General features: G+C 34.0%; 2 protein-coding genes across 2 annotated transcripts in view; one reads left to right on the forward strand and one right to left on the reverse strand.

Moving 5' to 3' along the window:
* Positions 1–15973, reverse strand: part of RB1 (RB transcriptional corepressor 1) — a 180083-nt gene that overhangs the window by 58674 nt on the left and 105436 nt on the right. The window lies entirely within an intron of this gene.
* On the forward strand, positions 1454–3910 carry LPAR6 (lysophosphatidic acid receptor 6). The gene has a single exon (XM_017873791.1). It carries the CDS (start codon positions 2532–2534, stop codon positions 3564–3566), a length of 1035 nt encoding a protein of 344 aa, XP_017729280.1. The 5' UTR covers positions 1454–2531; the 3' UTR covers positions 3567–3910.

Consider the following 15973-nt stretch of genomic DNA (forward strand, 5'->3'; position numbering starts at 1 on the left):
ATACTTAAAATTTTTTCCAATGAGAATACAAGCTTATTAACTACTCCTTTTTTCATTAATGCTCACTCAGCTTCTACCAGTCTTCTAATAAGAACACACACATACCTTTTTTCTATACCAAATGTGATACAAAGATATTCAACCCTTCAAAATTTTAAGTATTGGTTATAAGTAATACTCATCTTTTTTTGTCATTTGACAATAGATGAATTTTCTAGTCCGGACAGTAGAAATAGATTATAGTTCATCAACAAATGACAAAAATTGCTGAGTGTGAAAGAATGGTGCAAAACAACACAAGATATTGCTGTAATAAGTTATGTTTAAGCTAGCTAAGTAATTTATGAGAAAAAATAAATTGTTCTTAAATTACTTAATACCCAAAAGGAAGAGTTTCAGCTTAAACTAGACCAAATTCAAAAACATAACAACAGTAAGGCATAACCAGATCTAGCCTTTTCTGAAAAAATATTTAAAACAAGAAAAACATGTGCTATAGAGGTTGTGATATCCTCAATCTTTGAGGAAATAACACCTACATTTAACTACCCTCACCTTACACACACTTTCTTCTGATTTTGGAGTTTTTAAAATGTAAGTATACTTTTTTTTTTTTTTTGGAGATAGTCTCGCTGTCACCCAGGCTGGAGTGCAGTGGCTTGATCTCGGTTCACTGCAACATGTGCCTCCTGGGTTCAAGCGATTCTCCTGCCTCAGCCTCCCGAGTAGCCTCCCGACTACAGGCACACACTACTGCACTAGGCTAATTTTGTATTTTTAGTAGAGATGGGGTTTCACCATGTTGACCAGGCTGCTCTTGAACTCCTGACCTCAGGTGATCCACCTGCCTTGGCCTTCCAAAGTGCTGGGATTACAGGTGTGAGCCACTGCGCCTGGCCCAAAATATGAGTATACTTTAAATATAAATATATAGAGAAACCATTCATAGAAACTTTTAAATGAAGACAAATCTGAAATATATTCCAATATATAGTTAATGTCATATTAAGGGGTTAAGGGAAGAGCTGGGAGGAAGAAGGAAGATAAGACTATGAACCTAAAATTTAGCCAAGTAGTAGGATTTTTATTCTCTAAACCTTATTTCAATCAATTTAAGGTTAAAAAAATTTTGTTTAAAAGGATGCAACTTCATTTTGTGCTTAAAAAGTAAGATTAACACCACACCAAAGATAAACATTCTTGAATTTGTTCTTTGGTGAAATGAGTAATTTAAAAATTTAAACAGCTCTAAAATATTAATTCAACTTCATAGGAAAGAGGAAAGAATGTTAGAAAATTGCTTATCAAAAAATAATGAGACCCAGGATAAGAGTTACTCATAATCATAACAATTAAATATTGAGGATTTTCAGAAACCAAGAGTCAAATGCTTTTATACCTTAAAGATTAAAGGCCCCTGTTTCATAGTCATTGAACAGTTCTTTGAAATGCTATGTAAAGATATCACTAACAATTGCAATTTATATATACACACCCATATACATTTTCTTTTCTAAAATGTCATATCTCAAACATGAAAACAATCGAATAACAGAACAGGATTAATAGTGATATTTTTTCTTTCAATTATTACTACTGAAACAAATCAAAACAACTGAGAGGTTGCCAGCACCCCAGAAGGCATTTCCACATAAAAAGAGTTAATGAGCAGACCACGCAGTTAAACAGCCAGTGACCATTTGCAAGCCTCCTAGGTATATTCCCAGCAGACACATTATCAGATTAAAGGAAGTGCAAACAAACTGGGCTGAAACTTTCTTTGTCAAAACCCAGCCTCTTCTTCCTGTGATGTCATATTACAAATCTAGCAAGCCTTTCTTTTTCACTTCAGAGAAAGCGACCTCAAGATACAGCTGGCAACTGAGGAAAAGGCCTCAATTCGGCAAGCGCTAACATGCTTGGGAATTTATTTTGGAACCTTTAAAAGACTCTTCTGCTTACCCACCATCTGGGATCCACTGCAGGAAAACAAACAAGGAAAACTTCATTTAAAAGAAGCAAGAAGTAAAATGGGACAAATTCGGAATGTTTAAGTCTCTGAAACTCTGCACTGAAAAGAAAATAAGATTGATAACTTAAACTTAACATTCTGAGGCATAAAGAAACATTAACTTTGGAGTATTCATCTTGTCGACTGAAATAGAAGTTTAGAAGACAAGTGGTTTCATTCTGGTCACAGATCACAGCTTTTCTTTAAATTCATAATCCTATGGGTTGGCCTCGTTGACTGTATTTTTTAAAGGTTGCTCGTCAGTTAACTGAGCCTTGGAATTCATGGATTTTCTAAAGACTAACAAATGAAAATATTTTCCTGTTGAAGAACTCAGCGGAAATTTTACAGCAACAAATTTCATGTTTCTTTTGGATATTTTTGAGAAAAATGAAATATTTATAAAACCATCCAAAGATCCAGATAATTTACAAATAAATTGGAGGTTATAATATGAATACCAAAGGAGACTGCAGCTGATGAAAGTGCTTCCAAACTGAAAATTGGACGTGCCTTTACGATGGTAAGCGTTAACAGCTCCCACTGCTTCTATAATGACTCCTTTAAGTACACTTTGTATGGGTGCATGTTCAGCACGGTGTTTGTGCTTGGGTTAATATCCAATTGTGTTGCCATATACATTTTCATCTGCGTCCTCAAAGTCCGAAATGAAACTACAACTTACATGATTAACTTGGCAATGTCAGACTTGCTTTTTGTTTTTACTTTACCCTTCAGGATTTTTTACTTCACAACACAAAATTGGCCATTTGGAGATTTACTTTGTAAGATTTCTGTGATGCTGTTTTATACCAACATGTACGGAAGCATTCTGTTCTTAACTTGTATTAGTGTAGATCGATTTCTGGCAATTGTCTACCCATTTAAGTCAAAGACTCTAAGAACCAAAAGAAATGCAAAGATTGTTTGCATTGGTGTGTGGCTAACTGTGATCGGAGGAAGTGCACCGGCGGTTTTGGTTCAGTCTACCCACTCTCAGGGTAACAATGCCTCAGAAGCCTGCTTTGAAAATTTCCCAGAAGCCACATGGAAAACATATCTCTCAAGGATTGTAATTTTCATCGAAATAGTGGGATTTTTTATTCCTCTAATTTTAAATGTAACTTGTTCTAGTATGGTGCTAAAAACTTTAAATAAACCTGTTACATTAAGTAGAAGCAAAATAAACAAAACTAAGGTTTTAAAAATGATTTTTGTACATTTGATCATATTCTGTTTCTGTTTTGTTCCTTACAATATCAATCTTATTTTATATTCTCTTGTGAGAACACAAACATTTGTTAATTGCTCAGTAGTGGCAGCAGTAAGGACAATGTACCCAATCACTCTCTGTATTGCTGTTTCAAACTGCTGTTTTGACCCTGTGGTTTACTACTTTACGTCGGACACAATTCAGAATTCAATAAAAATGAAAAACTGGTCTACCAGGAGAAGTGACTTCAGATTCTCTGAAGTTCATGGTGCAGAGAATTTTATTCAGCATAACCTACAGACCTTAAAACGTAAGATATTTGACAATGAATCTGCTGCCTGAAATAAAACCATTAGGACTCACTGGGACAGAACTTTCAAGTTCCTTCAACTGTGAAAAGTGTCTTCTTGGACAAACTATTTTTCCACCTCCAAAAGAAATTAACACATGGACATTTTAAAGTCTTTAGTATAAAGAAAATTTGTATTCAATGTGTTAAGCGTTAGCATGTATTTTATTTGTGTATACACTCCATCTGATTTTTCTGAGCCATTTTGATTTGTTCCTTCATTAAAAAAATCTCTTAAAGTTATTCAGTGTCTAAAAGTGACTGATTTAAATTATGTGGTGACAATCTGTAATGTCTTTGAATGATTTAATTTACTAAATTATTTTATACTAATTTATATAAGTTTAAGTATTTAATATTTTATTCAACATAACATTTTATTTTGAATTAAAATGACTAATCGTATTTGTTAAACTATGATTAACAAATGAGAAAGAAGAGTAATTTGAAATAATCAAATGTTTTGGGAGTATTTTAAAATATATATATAACTAAAAATGTAGTCTTCTGTAGAAATGGTGACATATTAACGTTGTTGTAAGATCTTGAGCAGTAACACACTGATAACATTTTGGGAGTTTGGTTTATGTAGGCAATTTGTAGAAAGCAGATGCTATCTATATGGTATGTTTGAAGTTACTATTTTGATTTTCTGTATATAATGCACCCAATTTCAAAATGATACATGCCACAAAAATTGAGAGGGAGAAAACTAATAAAATGTCATTTTGCTAAGTTTTTACTTAGCAAAAAAATAAAATACTACCATAGGTACATTTTAAAGGTGCACTTACATCACAGTCAAGAACTTACGTTTTAAGTATGTTAGGTCAGAGAAACACCAGAGATAGTGAAATATAGTACTTGGCATTTAGAAAGTAATATACAGTCACATGTTGCTTATGGTGCTTGCTTAGGTAATTATGTCATGCAAACCTCATAGTGTGTGCTTACACAACCCTAGAAGGTATACACTACTGTACACCTAGGTTTATATGGTATACCCTATTGCTTCTAGGCTACAAACCTATACAGCATGCTACTGTAAAGAATACTTTAGGCAACTGTAAAATAATGGTACTTGTGTATCTAAATATATCTCAACATAGAAATGGTACAGTAAAAATACAGTATGATAATCTTATGAGACAACCACCGTATATGTGGTCATTGACCAAAATGCTGTTATGTGATGCATGACTGTAAATATTTTCTTTTCCTTCACTATTCTGGCCATTTTAAACCAAATATTGGACAGTTCAAAACATTATTTCAAGTAGGCAAGATGTTATTGTACGTAAAAATGATTTATTAAGGACATAGTTCCTTTCATTATAAAGCAACAACTATAAGACCAAAAAACTAAACAAAACTATATTTTCATTTCCCTAAACATAAAATGGGTATGGCTCTGAGGTATACTTTAGAAAAAAGTACCAAGTACACTAAAACTTTTTTATTATCCAACATATTCATTTTTTAAAAAAATTCAGGCCGGGCACAGTGGCTCACACCTGTAATCCTAGCACTTTGGGTGGCTGAGGCAGGTGGATCGTAAGGTCAAGAGATCAAGACCATCCTGGCCAACATGGTGAAACCCTGTCTCTACTAAAAATACAAAAATTAGCTGGGCGTGGTGGCACATGCCTGTAGTCCCAGCTACTCGGGAGGCTGAGGCAGGAGAATCGCTTGAACCCAGGAGTCAGAGGTTGCAGTGAGCCAAGATTTCACCACTGCACTCCAGCTGGGCAACAGAGCAAGACTCAATATCAAAAAAAAAAAAAATTAAAATAAAAAATCAAGCAGTTCTCCAAAGTTAACTAAAAAAGAAGGCCTTCTATTTAAGAAAAGGACATGTAATTAAATTCAGCATCCAACCTATCTGATTTTACTGTCTTAATCTTTCAAGTCCTGAATACAACTTGGACAAAAAATTCTTTTAAGACATAAATTTGATTTTTGCTGTTCTCTAGGTTTGAGCTGTAATGATTTCAGAAAAACCACAATCATTTGCTAGACAGGTAAACCCATTTTCAATAAAATAACAGTGGGGGGTTTTCTTTAGGGATCTATGTTTTCCTTTAGATAAACCTAAAGCAAAATACATCTTTAATGCCTTCAGCCCAGGAATTTCAGGCTACAGTGAGATATGATCACACCACTGTACTTCAGTATGGATGACAGAGCAAGACCCTATCTCAAAAAATAATAATAATAAAGAAAGAAAAGAAAAATGCTTAGAAAAAAACCCCAAAACTAGTGAAGATACTAACCATGGTCCTTTATATACCAAGAGAAGTATATACATAATATAAGTGTGTTTTCTTCCATTGACTTGAAATTCCTTTATTTGATATCACACTTCAGTAAATAAACATGCAGTCTTTCTTAAACATACTGAGTTGAAAAGCAACTACCAGTCTACCGATATGGGGCAAACGGGTGGAGAATTCTGTAACTTTGAGATTTCTCGGAACTCTCCTCAGTTTAAAGATCTCAACTTAAGGCAAGATCGCAAAGCATGAATATAACTTTAAAATACAAGTAAAACAGTCATTAAATAGTTGTTATTACTACATTCATAAAGAAACTTTTTGGTGTCTCTTGTCAACAGGAAGATAAATGAATCAAAAGTTTTGTAAGATTCTTCATAAAGCAATACATAACAGATAACAAACATAGTTTTCTCATCTAGAACTTCAAATACTGGGTAAATCTTACCTATGGGAAAAAAGTGTACCAGAACAAAATTTATTTTCCTTTGTTAGTGTTGTACTTTGTGGTAAATCATATATTCTGAGGGTTTTCTCTTCCCTTCCCCTTTATTCAGAAAACCTATATTAATATTAGAACTCTGATAATTTTACTTTTATTACCTGAAAATGATAGCACTAAGCCCCCCTACAAAACTGTGCCACTGTTATTAACATTTTCATAAAACAGTAGATGATTTGACTAATCTTCCTTCCCACATTAACTCTCTTCAAAGGAACAGAGTAAGCTAAGAAAATTTTTCAGGTGTGGAAAAATGACTTTCCAGCATCCTAATAATTTCTGAACTTAGAAATCATCTTTTCTGAGAAAATAAATATTCAAAAGTACCTAGTTTTAAGCATAAAATATGTGTATTATTATGGTGTATATTAATATTTATAATATAATATATTCCACATGAAAATTAAACTGAACACATACCTTAAGGAGTTATTCAAACGAAACCCTTAATATTCTACGTTTCAAAATGCTGGAAAAGTAATTTGGGAAATATAAATCCTTAATTATAGATATGGTTATTTAAAAGAAATTAGCCCACTAATCGAGAAATATTAAAATAGAAAATGGAGCAACTTCAATTCCATCGGAGAAACATTTGGTTCATGGAATGGTACATAGTTATCAGAAATCTGAAGGCAATTGCTTTTTGGTCCTACAATTATTGGACACCTGATGAACCAAGTATTTTTGTCTTTGTCAATATATTAAGTTACTATCTCCAAGAAGAAGCTTACTACTTTCCAGCACAGCCTAAACTTTTTTAGTGCCTAAATGCCAATCCACTCTGGGATGTCAACCAAATGTTCTTAGTTGTGAATAAATTTTTTGTAGAAACAATTTTATTTAAACAGTGCTTAGGCAGGGATGAAAATCTTAAAGACTCCAAAAAACAAACTTTTTGAAAGCTTTTTGGGCTTCCTGAAAATTGAATTATCCATTTATAAATGGCTCCTAAAGAAATAAATTACAATTAAAAAGGGCTAATGAACAAACGTAAGAATGTAGAACATATTAATATCTAAACTGACCAGAGTATTTAATGATCAACAACATTACTTCTTTAGCAACATTTTCCAGATATCAACATGTACATACTCCTAAGATCTCTAATTCTCAAATTTCTATTTTCTCTCTTTATCATTTTTACTTAATGTCAGACAGTTTTATAAAAGTACAAAGAATGTCAATTAAACAAGGCAACAGACCAGATAATAAATGAATAGGAGATTAACATCAGGCAAACTTCTCTCTCTTTTTTATTACCTTAAAATGATAGCGTTAAGCCTCTCCCACCTTCCTGTCTTCCTGTCCCCAAAAGATTTACTATAATAACCTCTTAAAAGGGTACAAAATTACCTCTTTTATTGGAAAAGCAGTGTTAAAACAGAATTCAAACAATAGAGCCCCAGAAGGGGTATAATTCAAAATTTAATAATCAATTTTCTCAAAACTTGATTTACTCATAATAGATGTCAAGTGATTTTTAAAAATAAAAAAAGTTTAAGTAACTGTAAGAAACAATTATGTGTTGTATACTTACAGCAGAGTTACAGTTAATAGCCATGGGGTAAATGTGCTAAGTTCCATTATCATCCTATCAAAATGGCTTCTGGAACATTCACAACTTAGAACAGAAAGGGCCTGATGGTCATCTGATATAACTACACCTTAGGCTGAGGAAACTGAGGAACTATAAGACTAAGAGCCACAATGTCACATAACAAATTAAGGTAGAGCCAGGGTAAGAACTCCGTTTGTTTGTTTTTGTTTGTTTTTAATAGAAAGATGAGGTCTTGCTATATTGCCCAGGCTGGACTTGATAGCTGGGCTCAAGCAATCTTCCCAATTCAGCCTCTCAAGCAGCTGGGACTACAGGTGCAGGCCACTGCACCTGGCTGAACCCAGTTTCTTTGTTTTTACTCATCTAATTATTTAATGGTGGCAAGGCAAGTACCACAGGCAAAGGCCCTGTGAGAGAGAACTTGGATACTGAAAGGATTAAAACATTCAAAGTGGCTGGAGAAATAGGGCTGACATCTTACATGTACTTACAAGCCATGTTAAGACCATATTAAGTGCTGAGAAGCTGTGGAGAGTCCTCAAGAATTTTAAGGTAGGGGAAACATGATCAAATAAAGATTCGTCTGATACAGGGTAGAGATGCATTTGTCTTCAGCAAGAAAAGAAAAATAATCACAATAAGAACTATATTTATACAATTTAAAGGGCTCTTCTTATCTTTTTTTTTCTGATTTGTCCTTTCTCCCTTATTAAAATGGGAGAAATTCTTTTTTAAATGATGGTGATAATAGATGAGAAGACTATTTTAATGTCATTACTTGGCAAAATTTGGACAGCAGCTGTCATGGAGAAATTGCTACCTGGAATGAAAAATAGTACAAAACTTATGGATGGGATTTGGCAATATCTAACATACACATACACACACACATTAACCCTTTGACCCAACATTCTCACTTCTAGGTATTTATCCTCAAGACACAATTTCAATTTATGAACATACACACACATAACACACACATACATACACACACACACACAGCTATTTATTGTGGTAATATTCAAAATTGCAAAAAACTGGAAACTACCTAGTTTCTTTTGAAACTATCTGATTTTCATGTGGAATAAATATTTTCTGGGCTTGTTGCATCCTAGGATTTTTTGCATTTTTCTCCCTGCACTGGTGTGATGGTTTCACTCTTTATTAGGTCTCATGATTTCCCTTTTGTGGATTCTTTTTTCATTTTGTTAAAGCACATTCCCTAGTTATTTCATTTCAAAAGGACAGTCAAGAGATAAACATTCTGAGTCCTTGCATTTCCAAATTTCATTTTGCTGCCATATTTGACAAATTTTAGGTTATAAAATATCCAGTATTCCTAGTGAGAACTTCTGTGCTGATCTGGATCTCATTCCCATAAAATAACTTACTTTTTCTCTCTGGAAGCTTTTATAATTTTCTCATTATCTTTAGAATTCTGAATTTTTCGCTGGGTAGGGTGGCTCACGCCTGTAATCCCAGCACTTTGGGAGGCCGAGGCGGGCGGATCACGAAGTCAGGAATTTAAGACCAGGCTAACCAACATGGTGAAAATCCGTCTCTACTAAAAATACAAAACTTATCTGGGCGTGGTGTCACACGCCTGTAATCCCAGCTACTCAGGAGGCTGAGGCAGGAGACTTGTTTGAACCCAGGAGGCAGAGGTTGCAGTGAGCCAAGATCACACCACTGCACTCCAGCTTGGGTGACAGAGCGAGACTGTCATAGGAAAAAAAAAAAAAGTATCCACATTCATTCATCATGCTCGGCACTATGGGTCCTTTCCATCTGAAGCCCCTAGTTTTCATTAGTTTTGGAATTTTTTTTTTTCCTGTTATTTTTTATTATTTTCTCTCCTCCATTTTCTCTGGTCTTTCTTATGGTAATGAATAAATATTGAACTGAGGTACCTGAAAATATGAAAGTAAGGAACTACATAACCTACCAGTACAACAGTTGGTTGTATTTTCCTCCTAGGAAGAACTGCCTTTCCTATTTCTTTTTCTTTAGGTCTGTTACAGAAGTCTGGGTTTACTTCAGTTTCTGTTCCGCTTCTCTCTTTGGCACCATCAGGAAACCCTAGCCCTGTGTCTGCAAGTGTACACAAAATTTGAAGGTGGGGAAAGGCTTGTACCTGTATAGTTTATGCATTACACAACAGCATGGGGCTTTAGCCTAAACTGCATACTAAGCTTAGGGTTGTTCTGTCCAGATGGCATCTTTTTATAATTCATTAGTACAGAGGAAGGTGCTTTTTTTTCTTTTTTCTTTGAGACAGTGTCTCATTCTGTCACCCAGACTGGAATGCAGTAGCGCAGTCACGGCTCACTGCAGCCTCAACTTCCCAGGCTCAAGCAATCCTCCCACCTCAGCCTCCCAAGTATCTGGGACTACAGAGGTGCATTTTCTTTATTCTCATAGGCTGGCATGGCCTTAGATGGGGGACTGGTCCAGGTGTTTCACGTTCTTAAAATGTTGCTCACAAAATATAGTACCCAGTCCAGCAGCATCAGTATCACCTGGAAACATATCAGAAATACAAATTCTTGGACCCTACACTGGAAACTTTGTGACTGGGCCCAGCAATCTGTAATCTGTGTTTTAACAAGCCCTCCAGGTAATTTTGATGCATGTTCAAGTTTGAGGACCATTGCCAGACAGCACTTTAGAAAACCTTCCTGATTACTGCCCCACTCTCTGTATCTGCTACTTGGAGCTTGGGGGCTCTCTAAGACTCCCACTTCCACCAGTCCCCTTTCCTGGGGGTGTTGTGTGCTGTGGTTTTCTCTACTTTATTGTATCCACAATAGTCTTCATTTATTTTTTATACTAAAAAAAAAGATTCAACTCCTCCACATCCCTCCATAGTTTTTCTGCTTCACAGTCTGAGTACTGCTGGGTTTCACTCCCCTGTGATATGTGTCTTTTTTGTCATTTCTGCAGGGTTTGCCAGGAGAAAGGAGGTAGAAGTGTGTGGTGAGTCTGCTATTCCGATGCGCTAAGTTCCATTATCTCATTATAAATGAGAAATAGTCTCATTTTTAAAAGCAATTGCACAGTCCAAGTTACACAAAAGTCATATTACTTAAGCCTTTTACTGCTGCTAAAAAACAGCGAAGTGTTTTTACATCAAAACACAGGAGATCTTTACATTACTAACAACATAACCTTCAATTTAATTTTCTTTTAAAACCGATAATTTTCCAACGAATTTTACCAATTATTGTTAGCTCATATTTTAATAGGACATAAAACCTATGAGTCATAAGTTTTATATACAAAAAAGGTAAAAGGTTTTATATATAGTACTTTATGAACAGAAAAGTTTATTTAAATAAAATGAATACTACTTAAGACTTGGCACTAAAAAATTATACCATTTGGTTTATATGTCATATAGGTAATGTTTGCTAATGGCCAAAATTATTGCACAAAAATTACTATACTTTATGCTTTGGTCTCATAAGACTTCCTGAGATGAAAAAGACTGAAACACACACGATTCAATATAATCTCAGCTACCTAAAACAAGGGGGAAAAATGGACATGCGTTTAAAGAAAAACAAAGCAAAGGACACATATAAATAGTTTCTCTAGGCCAAGAATGGCGCGGCTCATGACTAATCCCAGCACTTTGGGAGGCCAAAGCAATAGGATCACTTGAGTCTAGGAGTTTGAGACCAGCATGGGCAACAGCAAGACCCTGTCTCTACAAAGAATAAAAAAAATTAGCTGGGTGTGTTGGCTCACACCTGTAGTCACATATACTAGGGAGGCCGAGGTGGGAGGATCACTTGAGCCCAAGAGTTCAAGACTTCAGTGAACTATGATTGTGTCATTGCACTCCAGCCTGGGAAAACAGAGTGCGACTCGTCTGTTTAAAAAAAAAAAAAGGGTTTTCTACAAGGGATTTCTTTACCACTCTCCGTCCCTTCCCCAGGCCATTTGTTCTGCATTGGAACTGAAATGTGCAAAAGTTTGTTTTCAGAAGACCCCATTAAAATATGTGGGTTCAACTAAATCAGATGCCAATCTAAAAGTGCATACTATTAAAAGTGCCCAATATTCATATGAAAAGATAATGCAAAAAAATTATATTTTCAAGAACAGATAGTAAGTTCAGTATTGGATTAGGGTATCCTATGTTCATTTTTGTTTATGACTCATGTAAAAGACAAGTAATTTCATTTCTCCACCTTTTTCATCTTAATGTTTAAAAGAAAAAAACTAAATGATAAAACCTAATATAAAAACTATCATTACTTAATATGTAAATTTAAAAACTTTTAGATAATTAAATTATCTTAAAATATGAAAAGGGCATAATGATAAAACGACCAGACTTAAAAGATAGCAAGACAGATTTATGTCAGTCTTTGAAGAATTCTTAAGGAATATAATCAAAGTCTTAAAGATAAATTTGTTGTTATATTTAGTGGAGATAAGAACACTGAAACGTAGCAAAGTAAGAAAAGGCTTTTTTGAAAAGGCTAAGAAACAAATCCAGCTGTTTCCTGTTCTACATTTCCTTATCATGTTCTAAATCTAGCACTTACAGGAAGACACCAAAAATACCTTTGATATTTGGCCATTTCTGAGAAAAGCTGAAAATACGAAGAATCAATTAAGTACATTAATAACAACACCAAGGACCACAAATGTGTATGTTGAAACAGACTGGGTTGTGACAGTTCAGAGTTTTTAAAACATGCTATAAATATTTGGAAAAATGAAATGCCAAAAACTTGTTATATTTTATGATTAAAGGTAAGTAAGCTTAGATGATTTAAGAACAATTGCCTTAGAGTAGTTCTAAAATTTCAGTAAACTCAATAATTAATAACAGCCTTTTATTTAGCTGCAGAAATTCAGAAGCTACACTAATTAGGATCGATTTCTTCTATTTCTCTTCTTTCTTTGTTGCATATCCAGAATTCCAGAGCTCTTCCTCACAATTCCAGTTAAGATATAAGTTAACAAACTGAAAATTTTAAAACTAAATTCAAGTAATTATCTAATATCATGACTCTTCATAAAATTCTCTGAACAAGAGTATATGTGCTTCCACCCCACAGGTTAGGTACAGAGAATATGTCCTAGCTATTCTTCTACCATTGCTACTTCCCTTCTTGTTTGTACTTGAATAGTGAACTAACACCACCCTCAGGGTAATTACTGACATGATTCATAACTAAAGCAATATGACAAATTCCAACTGCAATATAACAGTGAATACTTAACAATGCTGGAGTCCCATGATGCCTTTTCCCCCTGAACTTTTTCCATTTTGAGAAGGTGATGGGGGAGGAGGGGTGCTTCAAGAGCAGAGAAAAATTCTCTGTACTTATAATAAGCCAAGATAAACAGGTTAATACTGTGTAACTGTATCCTCGGTTCTCTGTTCTTATGAAATTACTGTATAGTAGAGGAAAAGGAATGAAGGGTACTAACAATTAATTTTTATGTTTCTAATTACTATTCTCATAAACGCTCATTTATTCCTCACAAGTCTGAAAGTTATTCCTATTTTACATACAAGGAAACCTGAGATACAGAGACATAATTTGCTCAGAACCACACCAAAGCAAGTTACATGACATCTCTGGACCTCAGGTTTCTTTATCTATAAAATAGGGATAGCAATGTTTACACTTCCAGGCTTCTGTGAATATTAAGTAAGATCTGCTCACTCAAAGTCCAGGCCCTTTTTGCTATAGCATAGTAACACTCACAAACAGAAAAATACAAACACAGATAAAACATGAGCAAATAAACTAATAATGACAACGTACGTACCAAACAGTAAACTAACATACACTAAGAGGCAACATAGAGTCTAAAAGTATAGTCTCTGGAACCAGACAGCCTGAGTTAAAATACTGGCTCTGTCACCAGCCAGTTTTGTGGACAAGGGAAAGTTTCTCCATCTGTGAAACAGTGATGAGAGAATCTATTTCATAGAGTTGTGAGAAGTTATGAGTTAATACACCTAAGCACTTTTAATAGTACCTGTAATAGGACATATGCAAAAACATTACCTAATATTACTTCTACACTGAAATGTCACACACATAAATGAGAGTTATTTTGATGTTGGTCTATATGATTACCAGACAAGCTTCCAAAGAAGTAAGCAAGTGATGAGCACTACTTCCTAAAGGAAGTTTCTATGAGCTACCTACAGGACATTCCTGAGTTGTTAGATTTTTGTTTGTTTGTTTTTTATTTTTGGACATCCTTGAAATTCTTAGTCCCTTTTGCCAATTAATGAACAAAGAGAACGGGTAATGTGTATAATATGAATAGTGTGGTGGGGAGGAGTGACATGAATAGACAAGTTATGAATATTTCTCTACAGTAAACTGGCATTTTTTCATGTGTCAGAGTGTTTTAAAATTAAAGAAGGGAATAGATACATAGAGAAAAGAATAGACTTAGGTATCAGACATATGACTCAGGTACTAGAAGTTACTTGAGCAAAGGTTTAGAAATGAAAAGGATTTTATGTTTAAAATCATAAATAGGCTACCTGCATTGATTTATAATAGTTATTTCAGTTTCTTTAGATTTTCTTATTGTTGTCCTTTTTAAACATATGAGAACCCACATGAAAACCCATTTAATGCCTTATTAATCCTTAACAATGATGAAAAAGAAATAGAGTTATTTTATTACACTGAGCTTATATTCCTAGATCTTTAAGCAATCATCTAATTACATTTCATATGTAGCATATCCTTGCTACGTTTCAGTGGATGATTATTCATAAGTTAAATTACTATCCTTTTTCTGTTTGTATTCTTTCTGCTTATCTATCTTAAAATTTTTGTAGATTATTAGTTCACTGGCAGAAAAATAATGTCACCATAAAATATTTATTTCTAAGATACTGCCGTCTTTTATTTTCCCTTCTTTGCTGTTACATTTTTTCATTCATATAGAAGATGACTTCAGGCATACCTGGAATCTTTTACTAAAAACAGAGAAAGAGTAAAACAACAAAAACCTCAGGTCTAATGTTTCAGTCTATGAAAACAATCTTGACGTCCATTTCTCTCACCCCTTCCCTTGAAAGTTGATCCAAATACCTAATTTCAACCTATATTATTATGGATTCTGAAAACACTTATAGTAAAGTCTCATTTCTAGGAGTTGCATGAATGAAACATATATGCATATTAGCGTTTACTTTTATAATATAGTTTGCTCATTTTTGTAAAGTCTTTTAATCCTTCTTTCTGAGGAATAAATCAGACCAATAGTCACAGTGCACTGCACAAAGGAGCTAGTCAACAAATGTTACTTTTCCCTTTCTTGTTACTAATTAGCTCCTAGGCAAAACACTTCTCTTCTTACTCAAGATAAAAAAATACACATATATATTATGTTTCACTTAGAATAAAATTAACTTACTATTTATATTGCTCTCTTTATACTGTCCCATATGCCTGACTATATATTATAGAGGTAATACAAACAGCGTGAATGGTTCAACAGAAATAATGTAGTACAGTGACAGAGCCCTTTATTGGAAACCAGTATGGAATTTGGAATCAAACCAATATGAGTTCAAATGCCCACTGGGTGATCTTAGACAAACTACTTAAAGAGAGCTGATGATCTGTTCTAGGGAAGTGTAATGAAACAGATTCTTAAAATAATAATATAATAAATATGAGAAACAGCTTTAAAAAAATTACAGGACTCTTATCAACTATTGAGAAAGAAAAGGAGAAAATGCTCAGTATTTAAGCCTGGATGATTTGAAAAGTAAAAAAAAGACATAGTGGGAAGCAGAGTTGCATTTAGAACAAGCTAAATAATTTCAGTTTTGAATAATGAAGTCAAGTCTCCTAAATCACTTGAGAAACTAGTATTTAGCTGTGCAAGTCAAGGGCAAAGCTATATTAGGAATACCTGGGTCAGAGTGAGAAAGGTTAAAGCTTTAACTATGTTTTCAGAATTGAATTTTTAAAAATTAAAATGAAATGTTTCCTCTTTCTGGCAAAGAACAGTAAATACATGGTTATTTTAAGTAATTCATGAGAAGATTTTAAAAATATA

This window comes from Rhinopithecus bieti, unplaced genomic scaffold, assembly GCF_001698545.2.
Source record: "Rhinopithecus bieti isolate Rb0 unplaced genomic scaffold, ASM169854v2 scaffold_7398, whole genome shotgun sequence".
Lineage (NCBI taxonomy): Eukaryota > Metazoa > Chordata > Mammalia > Primates > Cercopithecidae > Rhinopithecus > Rhinopithecus bieti.